The sequence below is a fragment of the Drosophila obscura genome, unplaced genomic scaffold (genome assembly GCF_018151105.1).
Source record: "Drosophila obscura isolate BZ-5 IFL unplaced genomic scaffold, ASM1815110v1 contig_186, whole genome shotgun sequence".
Classification (NCBI taxonomy): domain Eukaryota; kingdom Metazoa; phylum Arthropoda; class Insecta; order Diptera; family Drosophilidae; genus Drosophila; species Drosophila obscura.
In genome coordinates, this window is record NW_024542774.1 from 10,951,308 (window position 1) to 10,964,984 (window position 13,677).

General features: G+C 44.0%; 1 protein-coding gene across 4 annotated transcripts in view; it reads left to right on the forward strand.

Annotated features, from left to right (window-relative positions):
* The window catches only part of LOC111079360 (tyrosine-protein kinase Src42A), a 38,487-nt gene extending 25,053 nt beyond the window's left edge, over window positions 1-13,434 (forward strand). For 2 of the 4 annotated variants that reach the window (XM_022374522.2, XM_022374521.2), the window contains 8 exons: window positions 7,942-8,063; window positions 8,186-8,270; window positions 8,342-8,420; window positions 10,216-10,384; window positions 10,467-10,625; window positions 10,871-11,048; window positions 11,113-11,279; window positions 11,360-13,434. In XM_022374522.2, coding sequence (XP_022230214.1) covers window positions 7,942-8,063; window positions 8,186-8,270; window positions 8,342-8,420; window positions 10,216-10,384; window positions 10,467-10,625; window positions 10,871-11,048; window positions 11,113-11,279; window positions 11,360-11,568 — 1,168 coding nt within the window. In that variant the 3' untranslated portion in view covers window positions 11,569-13,434. Of the gene's footprint in view, window positions 1-7,941; window positions 8,064-8,185; window positions 8,271-8,341; window positions 8,421-8,784; window positions 8,812-10,215; window positions 10,385-10,466; window positions 10,626-10,870; window positions 11,049-11,112; window positions 11,280-11,359 lie in introns of all 4 variants that reach the window. The other 2 variants (XM_022374519.2, XM_022374520.2) reach the window with 2 other exon arrangements.
* The last annotated feature ends 243 nt before the right edge of the window (window positions 13,435-13,677 follow it).

Below are 13,677 nucleotides of genomic sequence, written 5' to 3' on the forward strand. Positions count from 1 at the left end.
TTTCAATGGGGTCTTTTGCACTGGCTGCTGGTTATTCACTTCATACATCGATCTTTGGACCATCGAATTCCACTCGGAGGGAGTTGGAATCAATGGGTTAGGGGTAGGGGGAATACACGTAAATAGTAGCCATAAACCCATAATTAACCTGAACCCATACCCATCTTCGACTGCGACTATAATCTAGAGTCTAGACAAAGTCAATTATAGGAAATTATAGGCTCCGTTTGAGATCCCCTCTCATTGTTTGGGCTGTGTGGGGGGGATTGGGTGTATGGGTGGTGTCCAAAAATTTTCCACTGCAGCTGAAATTCGCGAAACAAATTCAGCTTCAAGGCCAAAGCGCCTTCAAATTGGTTCAGACGTTGAAATTTGCATATCAATGCGAACACAGAAATATGCGCATACAAACATCTACATACATATGTATGTATCTATGTATGTAAGTATGTATGTATGTATCTGTAGACTTGCACCTTTGTACAGCCCATACACGTGCTGGCCAAGAGTCGAGAAGAGGCCAAAAGTAAATGCCCAAAAACACGCTCGTACTCCCCCCCGAAAGTATGTATGTATGGTATGCAAAGAAGAGGTGGAAACAAACCCACATCCAATAACTGAAACATTCAAAAATGTGTCAAACACTGTTTTGTTTGTCGTTTAATTAACGAAATTAACAAAAACAAAAAAAAACCAAAAAAAATAAGGAAGAAAACAGACGCACCGAACTGCTGCGTGTAGTCACGACTTTTCACCATCGTTCGTTGTCCGTGCGCACTGGACTGAACTGATGATCCATTAATGAACTTCTTCGGACAGCAAATAAGCGCTAAAACGGTAAATGCTATAAGCCCTATAGCCCGAGCAAGACAGAGACAACACCACCCACCATATACTCATGTGTGTGTGGGTGTATTCGGGTGTGCGTTCATTTGATAGTCAAATATTTTGCAGGTTAATAACGTTGGGACGTGCCTGATCGCCGTCTCCCTCTCTCTCAGTCTCTCTCCCTTTTCTTCTGTCTCTCTCTCTCTCTACCTCTTCTTTTATTCTCTTTCCGATTACAACACTCGGGACAGAGTGCCCAAAAGAAGGGCAAAAACAGATTCAACGAGCTGCCAGCAGAAAGAGAAGGGACTGGTCAGATATGAAATCTCCTTCTATTCCCTCAGGTTCTTGGCGTTCTTCTCCTACAGTATCCCATATTCATCCACTTTGCTCGAACACCTTGACCATTACATTACTCATATCTGTTGATGGGTTTCTCCAGAGCAAAAGGCAGCCCCAGTTATGGGTAATGGTGTTTACACTGGCCTGAGGGTGCAAAATTTAACGATCGAGGGAAGTCATTCACGTAATTCTTCTCTTCTGCCAGATGCTTGCTCTACTCCAGATCCAAATAAGTCTCGGAATAGGTGTAAGCTAAAGTCTCTGGATTTGGAACAGTGCAACAGATCGCCTTCGCTATAGCTCCAAATAATTCCCATTATACTTCTGCCCCCTCCTCTCGGTTCCCATGTTGTGCAACTCCGTTTCTCTGTGGGCCCATCCTCCCACTACCAATGACAGTCATTTGTGTGCCTTTGTTCCTTCTTTGATGATATGTACACGCCAGAACGTAGAGTTATCAATTGGCTGGCACTGCTCCCACAAATTAAAAACTCATTTGCAGTGCAATGGAACCTCCCCCGGGCTGGCGTTTGGCGTGCCAGAATGCATTTTCGTTTCGTTGACAGTTTTCCAGCGAGTCGAAATAAAATACCATACAATGTAATATAAAAAATAGTAACGAATGGTAACCGATAACTACATGGTACATACATATGTATATCCATGTGTGTTTGTCTGTTGGCTATCTGTAGCTTTTGGCGAGCGAGCATTCTGTTGACTGAGCCGACCCACGGCAATAGAAAATCGCCTGGGTGCGGTTAGGAGGCGCTTTGTTTGCGGCCCCGATTAGCATTCATTTTCATGGGTCTGTTCTGTGAGCCTCAGTCCCAGAATCGGAATCAGCCCCACACCCATCCGTCGTCCCTCTGATGGTCCCAGGTCCCAGAGTCGATCATTAGCCGTTCGTTCGTTCCTTGGCTTATATAAGCAGAATGCGAGCACGTTGTGCCAATGCCATGATGGAAGCAGACCGCACAAGCAAAAGCAGAAGCGACGGAGATAATGATGACATGTCCCCCATCGAAAACTAAGTATACGTAGTCGACTCAAAACCCTGGCAATTACTTTTCCGAATCCCACCAAGCGGAACTTTGCGTTGGCCCAGCCCAAAACTCTCCGTCTCCGTCGCCCCTCAGTCACAGAGCCCGACCCGCCAAATCATGTCAACCTGTCCGGCATATGGATAATGGATGTGACATTGAATTGTTTTTGAATTATTTATTAATCAATGCAATGCCGATTTGAATCAATTTTCCCCAACGAAATTGTCTCGAGAATTTGCCACAAGTCCAATTGCAGTTGCGTGCTGGCCGAATCACTTACGAGTAGATCAGCTGAGAGGAGATGAGTGAAGTTTGCGTTTCGTAGTACCTGGGAAAGTGACCGATGAATATGTAGCCGGAACTTGATAATTTCTTTGGTCCGATGGCATTTTCTATTTGTCCATTTTCGCTGCTCTTTCTGCCCCTTTTGGTGAGGTTGTGGTTGTGGTTGGCAAAAAGAATGGCCAGAGCCAGGGTCCAAGTCCAAGCCGTTGGCGATTCTAAAGAGACGCTTGCCCGAAGGTGGGGCCCCAGCACCGAAGGCCTACCGGGTACCATTAACAAATTATTTCTCCATAAAAACTAAATCTATTGCCCCACGGCCAGATGAGAGACCAGTCCAGTCCATATTTATTTTTAGATGCTCCACGGAACTGGTTCCCAGCTGCACGTTGCACGATGCACTGTTTGCATGGTCTGCATTGACTTGGAATTCGTTTGGACAGAGTCCGAGTGTGGCAAGTGTTTCATTTGCTGTGCTGTGCTTTTGCGGGCATCCTGTCCAGTGGCTGGCGACTGTTGGCTCCTCCGATCTGACTCAATTAAATTGATCTCCGTCCAGCAAGAAATACTGCATTTGAGCAGGCACATTGTTATTATTCCAACTCTCCATCTATGTATGCAGCCCCATCGCCATCTCTCCATCTCTCTGAGCGGCTGCTGCTTATTTAACCGACATAGCCCGCCTCTGGCTCTGTCTATGAAGTTGCATTGGAAATTCAATTCGCTTCAATTGGCGCCATTCAGCAATTATGTGTGGCTTGGAGGCTCGGTTGGTTCCTGGCCTGGCTTCGGCTTTGGTTTTATAAATAGACACAAACACACACCATACCATATCATAGCATGTTGTATGTGGTCCACAACTGTCAATTGCTAAGTGCGTGTCCAAGGCCTATGATTGCTCTGCAAATGCAGGAAGCGAACTGCAACACGAGCAATAGATGGATAATCGACATGTACGTGCAACGATATCGAAAGATATTCTTTTGTCACTGCACAGCTGTGTCCCCTGTCCCCTGTCAGATCTGATCGGAGGTAGAAAAACTCTTGTATCCATGGAGTATCTCGCCAGACTACAGATTGCAATGTGCCCGTAATGATAATCCAACCATAAGTACATATATATTAGGAACTCTATGGATTTTCTATAGTATTCTGCCTTCTGTGGGATAAATATCACTATCAATAACTGATACCTACTGTCAGCTGAATTATGTGTGGGCTGTGATGTGGCTTTTTCCTGCATCTATCCAATATTTGCACAATTCGTTGTCATTCGTTCGTTTGCCGTCATCGGGCAAGGGGTTTTCATATGAATCAGGTGCGTGCTGTACCTCTGCCTCTGCCCCAGGCGATCCCATACGATCCCATGCGATCCGCTCCACTAATTACCAGCTGTAGGTAAATATATATTTGCTTGAATGAACTGTTTGATTTGCATTTTGCATTGCTAATTGCGTTGGTCGCGCGTCAAATGTTATTCCAGATTCTTTTCGAATGAATGCAACTGAGTACGAGTATCTCGTGTGTGTGTGTTAGTTCAGTTCTGAAGTGAATAATATTGCTAGGGAAAAGCAAACCAAAGGCAAAACCAGTTTCGCCGATGGGTCGCCTAATTAGATATTGGCTAAAATAAATGTCTGTGGCATGCGGCGGATGTGTTGGGGCAACATCAGCCACCACCAGAGCACCACAGCAGCCAATTATAGAGAAAGTGACAGTGCAGTGCCAGTAGCTGGAGGCACTTGAGTTGCACCTGAGTAGCTGCATGCCTCTGGCTCTGGCTCTGGCTCTGGCTCTGCCTCCTTGTTTGTGTCATGTCCCAAAACGGACAACAAAAAATGTTACTCCAATTAATATGCCGCAGAAAGCGGAGAGTGGAGTGCGCAGAGCTCAGAGAGGGGCAATCGTCGTGGCATGCAAAGCAGGAATTGAACTCCACTCGTATCATCTGGATGAAATTACTCTGCCTCTGACTCTGACTCTGCCTCTGCTCTCCTCGTAGAGTTAACCAATGGCTAATAATTAGCTTTGAAATTGATTAGCAGCAGCAGCTCAAAAAAATAAAAATTAACAAATTATTGTTGCCATGCTGCTCCGAGCCAGGAGCACCCTCCGTCTCCCCCAGCTCTGATTCATTCGTGACGTGGCTGCCAGCCGAATCACACCCCGAATCCAACTCGTTTTGACGGTATGTCCGCGTCCGCGTCCGTGTCGACACTCATCTCATGACCTGACCTGCTTCAATGGGTTTGCAGTTGCACCGACCAATTGCCAATTGGGGCACGCTTGGCCCCCTTCTAAAGCAACAGAACAAAGAGTGACCAGAACCAGGGACCGGACCGTTGCTTGCAACCATTTCAGCTGCCAAAGTTTGTTGGTTTAGTGTCTGGCACAATTTGCCGCCTCCTTGCCTTAAATAGAATTGGGCACGGTGAAAACGGGTCAACAGTCCAGCCGACAAGTGTCAATCAAGTGGTCAAGTCAAGTGGCCCAAGTGCCACACAATAGCGGAGCTAAATAAATTGGAGCAGCCACTAGAACTGCAGGCACTGCGGATGCAGCCAAAGATCTCCGGTTTAGGCCCGTCTATCGATCGAACGATCGATCGATCGCTTTGCCATTTAATCTAATTTTAACTCAAATGTGCATGTCCAAAGTGCCAGCCAAACAAGCCAAACATGTTGGGGCCGTCGATCCACTGGCTGCCACTGGCTGCAGCCATGGCCAAAAGAAACGGCTATCAAAGCCATGTTGGACGTAGAAAAATTGTAGAAAAAAAAAGAAAAAGAAAAACGTAAATCGCCAACGAGTTGCATGTAGCAGCGGATATTTTTAGACAAAATCGAATTACGTTGCGTTGCCTTGTTTAAAAATAGTCTCCAGCCAGAGGAGGGAGGCTGCGCATGCGCTTTGGCGCTGGCCATTTGATTTTGGCTTTGGGCGGCACGCTGGGGCCGGGCCGGGCCAGCCAGGCCATGTTTGGCTCGGATCGAAGCAGATCTCTCTGTCCGTCTATAAATAAAAGCATGTTCTAGACCAAATTTCTATGTAAGAGAATGTGCCGTGCCATGCCGGGTTGCCGTGTTGCCGGCTGCCAGTTGCCGGTTGCATTGGAATGATGGTCTGCAGCAGACAGTACATCCTCCTGGCCTCCAGAGCTTTTCCTTTCCGTCTGCCAAGGGTAGTCGGTGGCCAGTATTCGTAGAGCATTAGCCAGCCTCTCCTAACGAAGCGGGCAGGATGCCCGTACAGCCAGTGCTCGTCGTCGTTTCTTGTGTGTGTGTGTGTGTGTGTAATTAAATCGTGGTGCATATTTATGAAAGTCATGCATGCACCATAATTGGCAGGCCAGTCCCCAGTCCCAGGATGGTAGAGTGTCTATAAATACATGTGTGTACGCGACTGGCTCTCAGCCATTTCAAGGAAAAGCGCACACAGAGCCAGACCCCCCCGTCCAGTGCATTTGATGGCGTCTAATAAACGCTTATTGGCGTAATAGACACGTGCTGCCAAGGCACTCACTCATTCAGTCATTCCGTCATTCAATCCCCCCAACCTACCCACTCGAATGTCGTCTCATCAATCAGCCAGATGGTATGCAAACACGCCTCCCATTCATGAGCATTGGCGAGCTTTCATGTGGCAGCCAGAGCCAGAGGCAGAGCCCCACCATCCGAATCCTGTTGACTGGCAAATTGCTAAATGACTTTGTTGCAACTGGGCCGGCTGAAGGCTACAGGCTGCAGGCTGCTGGCTGCTGGCAGGGCAACGACGGGACTGCGTTGATGATGATATGTGCAAATCGGACAAATCCTCCTTCTCCTCCCCTCTCCGCTACGACGGAGCGAGCAGGCTGAGCAATTAAGAGTGCCTGGCAGGCGGATAGACAAGTTCTTTTAATAATAGCTTTAAATGGCTTTGCGGAATCTGATTAGTTGGTTCTGTTCTGTTCTGCAATAGAACCCGGCGACTGCCATTAGCAGAAGCCATTTACGAGCACGAGGGGGAGGGGTTCTGGCTTCCTGGCTGACCAGTTTCCACAGCAGGAGCTTGGTTGCCTGAGGAGATCTTTTGAGCCCGCAATCTGGAATATTATGAATCTTTTAATGTGCCTCCTGAAAACTTGCTTTCACTTTATTCAGCACAGAACGAAGCGAGGAAGCAGAGGGGGGAGCACCTTTGCTGTTCCTATTTCCATTTCTGGGTGTTTTTCAATGCATTGAAATGAAAAGTTCCCCCATAGCCCCCCCCTGCCCTTTCATACGGTATTCATGTGCTTAAGAGAAGGGTAACCTATATAGCACACACATGTATGTACGTATGAGTGTGATTACCATGAATATATATTTGCATTTTGTGGGGTATCTCTGACACACACACAGACCATCAGGTATCGCGGGACTCATCGCGCCGATTTAGCCGCGCTTCTGTCATCATCCGTTATCTTTATTCGTCACGAACTTCAAAAATGTGAATTGGTTTGGACTGGACGGGACTGTTATGTAAGCAATCTTTCACACACTTTTTTTTAATTGACAAAACCCCCCTCCCTTCCAGCCTGCTGCCTCAAGAAGCAGCCGTGCAAGAAAATCCGATGGAGAGTGGGGGAGAGAGAGAGAGAGGTCCAACAATTTCCAGTTACTTTTATCTGTATGTTTGTGCCGATATTAAGGTCAATGTTAATGCTGCATCAAATTGAGATTGAAATGTTTTAGTTTTCACAACTCATCGTAGGTAGCCCCACACACACACACACACACACACACAGACAATTGGACATTGGGGGAGAGAGAGAGAGAGAGAGAGAATTTCTACAGCCTGCCATAGCCATAAATACCAAAATCAAAAAGAGGATCTATGAGCTATTCAAGTAAATGGGTTTGTCAAATAAATTGTCTTAAATTTATTATAATTGGAAAATAAACACATCGTTTTATAGCTAGATAGGTCGATGATCATCCCTGTCCGGCACGTACAACGGCGTATATGTACATACAGATGTACATATGTATTTATAGTAGAGTGCAGTTCATAGTGTGCCGACCATTATTGGCATGAATAAAGAAAATTGGGAACTGGGAATGGTAATTTAAATAAAGTGTTCCCCCGCCTAATTGCATATTGATCATATCATAACTCTAGATGGTCACAACAAAAACTTAAATTTGTCATTGAAAAAAGACGGCACGTTCCTCCAGATGAAAAATGACTCACAGCTTGGGGGGGGCCTGCCTGGTCTACCAGAGCCAGACCACCCACATTCTTATCGCCTCTCCTGTCCCCTTTAGCCGATCAGGCGGGACTGACTGGTTGGTGCTGGTGTAGCCTCGATAGAGCGGTTTCCTTAATAAACTCTAAACATTTGCCTTGCATACATAAATTTCTCTCCCGCATGCAAAGCAATAATAATAATTTCTTTTCTCGCCGTTTGTCGCTTTCATTGCAGCTGGTACTTCCGCAAAATCAAACGCATTGAGGCTGAGAAAAAACTTCTACTGCCAGAGAACGAGCACGGCGCATTTTTAATTCGTGATTCCGAGAGCCGACACAACGACTATTCGCTATCAGGTGCGTGCCAAACAAGGCATTCGGTTCGGTTGCTTTGCTTTGCTTGCCCCCCCGTGGCAATTATAATTGTTATACTTTATTGTTCGTATACTATATGCATATACTGTGAATGCTTTTTGCAGTGCGCGATGGCGATACGGTCAAGCATTATCGCATCAGACAATTGGACGAGGGCGGCTTCTTCATTGCCAGACGCACAACATTCAGGTGAGTGTGCCTCCTCACAGTACAGTGAACTCACGCAATGACAAAACTAACCGCCCCTCCACCCCCAACAGAACTCTGCAGGAGCTGGTCGAACACTATTCCAAGGATTCGGATGGCCTGTGCGTCAACCTCTGCAAGCCCTGTGTACAGGTAAGCCATCCGCCGCATCGCTCCCCTACAGCCATTGTTTGCTTTGGTTTAATCGCGCATCCAACATCCGAACTGCAGCCAAATGTGATGTGCATTGTAACATTTGCATTCAACATTGTTATCCCTATGTTTGTTCATTTCGCAATGCCCAACACGTGTGTACTAAAACTGTCTTATATTTTCCATATATTTCTTGCATTTTTCTTTAATTAACACCAAACAAAAATTATAATGTCTGTAAAACGATAATAACCAACAAATAAAAATAACAATAATCACAACAACAACAACAACAACTACAACGTAACGAAACGATAACCAAAAATAACTCAAAATACAAACAAATAAAAATTAATCAAATAAGACAAATACCTTTTCGGGTGTCTTTGAGGTAGGATTTCTATGTAAAAACGTTATCATGTGCGTTTATGTGTGTGTTTATTTGCCCATTAACACAACAATAACCGAAACCAGAATCCACTCTACTCTGTCACCCCCTCAACCCCTCACGGCGAACGAAATTAAGCGATCATTTCATTATGAATTAAAAAATACATATACACACATACTGCAATACTATGTACAATCGACTGCAATGCCAAACCCGAATCTCACACCCACCCCCACCGCCACATCGCACGGCAGCGTTCAAAGTGCAATCGAGACAATCTATCGCATAGGATCCTATCCCCCTCTATCACATCCCAGCCCATCCAATCCCCCATCCAACTAGTAATTGTAAATCAAAGCAAAGTTTCTACATCGCGTGTCTAATTAGTGCCGAAACCCAGTGAAGGGAAACGGCCACAAAAGTGTTTCTGTTCTTCAAGTATGCGCTCGACTTAAGGTTGAAATTTCCATTGATCTTTTGCACTTTGACTGACGGGCCTGGCCGGCTTTGAACCCACTCAGACCCATAAAACAGATCCAACAAAAATCATAGCGCCAGCTACCCACTAATGGAACAGATCAGATTCTATGTAAATAAGGCCCTAACCTAACCTTCATCTCCAACCCTCTTTAATGCTGTCGCATGACGTTGTGACGTTGCTTACCCGTACTGCTGGTCTTACACATGCATAAATGCATATATATATTTAAAATTTATCTATGAAGATAATTTCATATCAAGATTTTGCTACTTTTCCGGATTTTCTCTGCCGATTTGCAAATTAATTTCTACATGAAACCTACAACACAACTACATGTCACAGTGGCGACACCTGCCGATGCGTTCGACTCAAATTAATTCTGGTCACAACCCCAAAAGTATGCCACAAATTTACAAATCCTGCCCATGTCAATAACCAAAAAAAAATGCTAAACGTTTTTTTTTGTTTTTATGGTGTACGTTTTTTTTGCAGTATTTTTTTTTCTGTTTTTCAAGTAAAATTTTTGTAATTTTCATATGGTATTTTTTCAACATTTAATAGGGCGCTAAATTCAAATTTGCGGATTTTGTTTAGTTAGAATTAGCAATACTTAAAGTAAAAGGTCCCCATGCACAGAATCCCCCCACATTAGCTTTATTTCGCCGCTATAAATGTAGATATATTTTAAATATAAATATGTAAATGTGGAAAACCAGACACATGGGTACGCAACGCACTGCATACGTTTTATCTCGTGGTGGAGATGATGGTTAATTAATGTATTCTACAATCTCATTGCTCAATTGGCACGATCATTAACCTCAAGCCGAACACAAATGCGCCTACGATTTGGCAATAGAAAATTCATTTACTAACTGATTTCTCAATCCCTTCCCCCATGTCCGACCATCCTGACGCCACAGATCGAGAAACCAGTCACCGAAGGCCTCTCGCATCGAACACGCGACCAGTGGGAGATCGACAGAACGTCCCTCAAATTTGTACGCAAACTGGGATCCGGCCAGTTCGGCGATGTTTGGGAGGGACAGTGGAACAACACAACACCCGTGGCCATTAAAACTCTGAAATCGGGTAAGTCGAGAGCTCGTCCCTCCTCTGAGGGAGTTGAATAAATAGAATTTTGACTAACAATGATTCGTTGTCCCCTTTTCAGGCACAATGGATCCCAAGGACTTCTTAGCCGAAGCCCAGATCATGAAGAAGCTGCGCCATACCAAGCTCATACAGCTGTACGCTGTCTGCACGGTGGAGGAGCCCATCTACATTATCACAGAGTTGATGAAGCACGGTTCACTGCTGGAATATCTGCAAGGTATGCTGGGACACACAGATGACGATCCGCTCACTCGCCGCGTGCTCCTCGTACATTTTGACCCATTCTTGCAGGCTTGCCTTAATCAAATTTCAAAGAAAGACTTTTGTACATTTTCACGCCAAGCTATGGCAATTAGTAAAAACAAAAAAACAAACAAAGAAAATCAAAGAATCAACCAAACGTCCGCCCGCTCGCTTATCATGTCATGGCAATTGCTTATTTGTATTTTTAATATCTTTTAGCCATTGCAGGCAAAGGTCGTAGCCTCAAAATGCAGACGCTCATCGATATGGCCGCACAAATAGCAGCTGGCATGGCCTACCTAGAGTCCCAGAACTACATCCACAGAGACTTGGCGGCGCGCAACGTCCTCGTTGGTGATGGCAACATTGTGAAGATAGCCGACTTCGGTTTGGCCAGGTGAGTCATTGAGTCGTGCGTCGGAGAGGGAATGCAAATTAATATCCGTCAATCTGTCGTTCAGGCTCATCAAGGAGGACGAGTACGAGGCGCGAGTTGGCGCCCGCTTCCCCATCAAATGGACAGCGCCCGAGGCGGCCAACTACAGTAAATTCTCAATCAAATCTGATGTCTGGAGCTTTGGTATTCTCCTCACTGAGCTGGTCACTTACGGACGCATACCATATCCGGGTAAATCAGCTGACTGGCGTTTCTTCCGAGAATGAAACATAATCTAATCAAATTAAATCGATGTTTATCTTTGCAATCAGGTATGACTAATGCGGAGGTGTTAACCCAGGTGGAGCACGGCTATCGCATGCCCCTGCCACCCAACTGCGAGCCGCGCCTGTACGAGATCATGCTCGAGTGCTGGCACAAGGATCCCATGCGCAGACCCACATTCGAGACGCTCCAATGGAAGCTCGAGGACTTCTACACCTCCGATCAGAGCGACTACAAGGAGGCGCAGGCTTACTGATAAATGCTTCATGCGACCACGGACGCGGACAGCAGCCGTGGCGAGGAGCAACATTGAGGAGCTGCAAATGGTCGCCGGGAATCCCACAACGGACAATTCAAATTAAGTTACTTACTTCAGTTTTGCACAGATTTTTTTATTGCTGTTCACTGCGACCATGGTACCCATGGAACCCATGGAACCCATGGAACATATGGGGCTCATGGTCAGGGGCATGTCTTGGTAACTCCATACCATACGATTCATGTTATTAGCGTTTAAGCTAACAAATAGTTGTTAAGCCGAAAAGTGAATGCGAATGCAAGTGCAAGTGCACGTGCACGTGTAGTTTTAATTTGTATGTGCGAGTGTTTTTTTTTTGGTGGAATGCAATTTCAAAGAATGTTTTGTTCATTTTTTGTTGTTGTTTATATATGACAAGCATATGGATAGATTTGTTTGGGCGCATTTGTCGTATTTGCCGATAAATATATCAAATGTATTATTATTCATATAAAGCTATATACATACAAACACTCATACGTGCATGCACACTCACACACAACACATCTATATAAATATATATATATATACATATATACATATATACATGCATACATACAACCGTATAGTCAGAGTTATTCATAGGATCCTCCTTTTATATTCTATTATCATCAACTTACCCCTGTTCTTCTTTAGTTTATAGGCCAATCTGAAATCTGAAAACGATATTTGCAGCATACAAATATATGAAACGGTTTTGCTTTTAGTTAATATCCATTACGTACGTGTCTTACCTCCTTCTCCTCCCCCAACAAACACGCAACATTATCAACGACATTATACATATATGTATGCTTTATCACAAAAACAAATAAAAATAAAAACTAAAAATTAAAAATAATTAAAGAAAGCACCACAAACGCCAATCGTCATCAAGTGCTAGCGTACGCTACTTTGCTGTATGCGACAGCTGAAATCCATATGAGTAACGATCTAGAGTTTAATTGTAATTGTAATCATTTAATTATACTATATTTATAATGAAAACACACAAACAAACGCATACACATATACGAGTAAATGTACATTTAGAGCAAAAAAACCATTAAAATAAAATTTCTTCATAATTTATAAACTATAAATCAAGGCAAAATCATTTATATTGCATTCGAATCGCCGCACTGTAGTCTAAGTCTAAGTCACTCTTTATCTTTTCTTTGTTTGCATTTTGATTTGGTGAGTATTTTAGTTTCCGGCGCGTATGTAGGGATATGCTAGAGTTCTGCGAAAAACAAAACAACAAAAAAAACGCTTCTTAAATTAATTCTATGCCTAATCTACGTACACAAAAACCGGAAGAGCGCATGAATCGAAGGCTGATTTTACAAATGTATTCTAACCTTAGTATGAGTTCTTATGTAGTCTGTATTATATGTACTCTCTAATCTGTCTTTGAATCTTGTACGAGTACTGTGCTGCACAAAAATGTACGTATAGTACATGTTTTCAACATGCAGAGGCCGTATATGCCACACAAGCAACTTTAATCAAAACATACCGAGTTCAGCGAACTCCTCAATTTATTTATCCAATTTGGTGAAGTGAACCAGATAACATAAGAACGGATTGCTTGCACTTTCCAACTTAACGAATGTCATATTGAATATGTAAAAAAGTATGTACTACTATATAGAGAGAGAGAGAGAGCATTCATTGTAAGAGTCATGTATAACGAACGATTCGATCTTATATTATCCAATCCAATGCAATCCAAAAGTAGATTGTAAGAATATACGCAAAGCTCTCATTTAATGATAAACATACGTACATACATACATGCATACATAACATATAAATATATACATATGTATGAATAAAGTAAAATAATTATTTTTAAAACGCTTCGCTTTGATCTACCGTAGACCCCATATATGTACGAGCATCATCATCGGCCAGTCAGTCAGTCAGTCACTGTGTCCCCCCCCTAATCGATTTATTGCCATAGTTGATTGAATTTGGTCATTGTAAGTCTCTGGACTAGATCAGAGCTAAATTACGAATAAAACAATTGGACTTGTCCGAGAGCCCCGCCTAAAATGTCGCGCGAGTGTGCTGCACTCTCCCTCT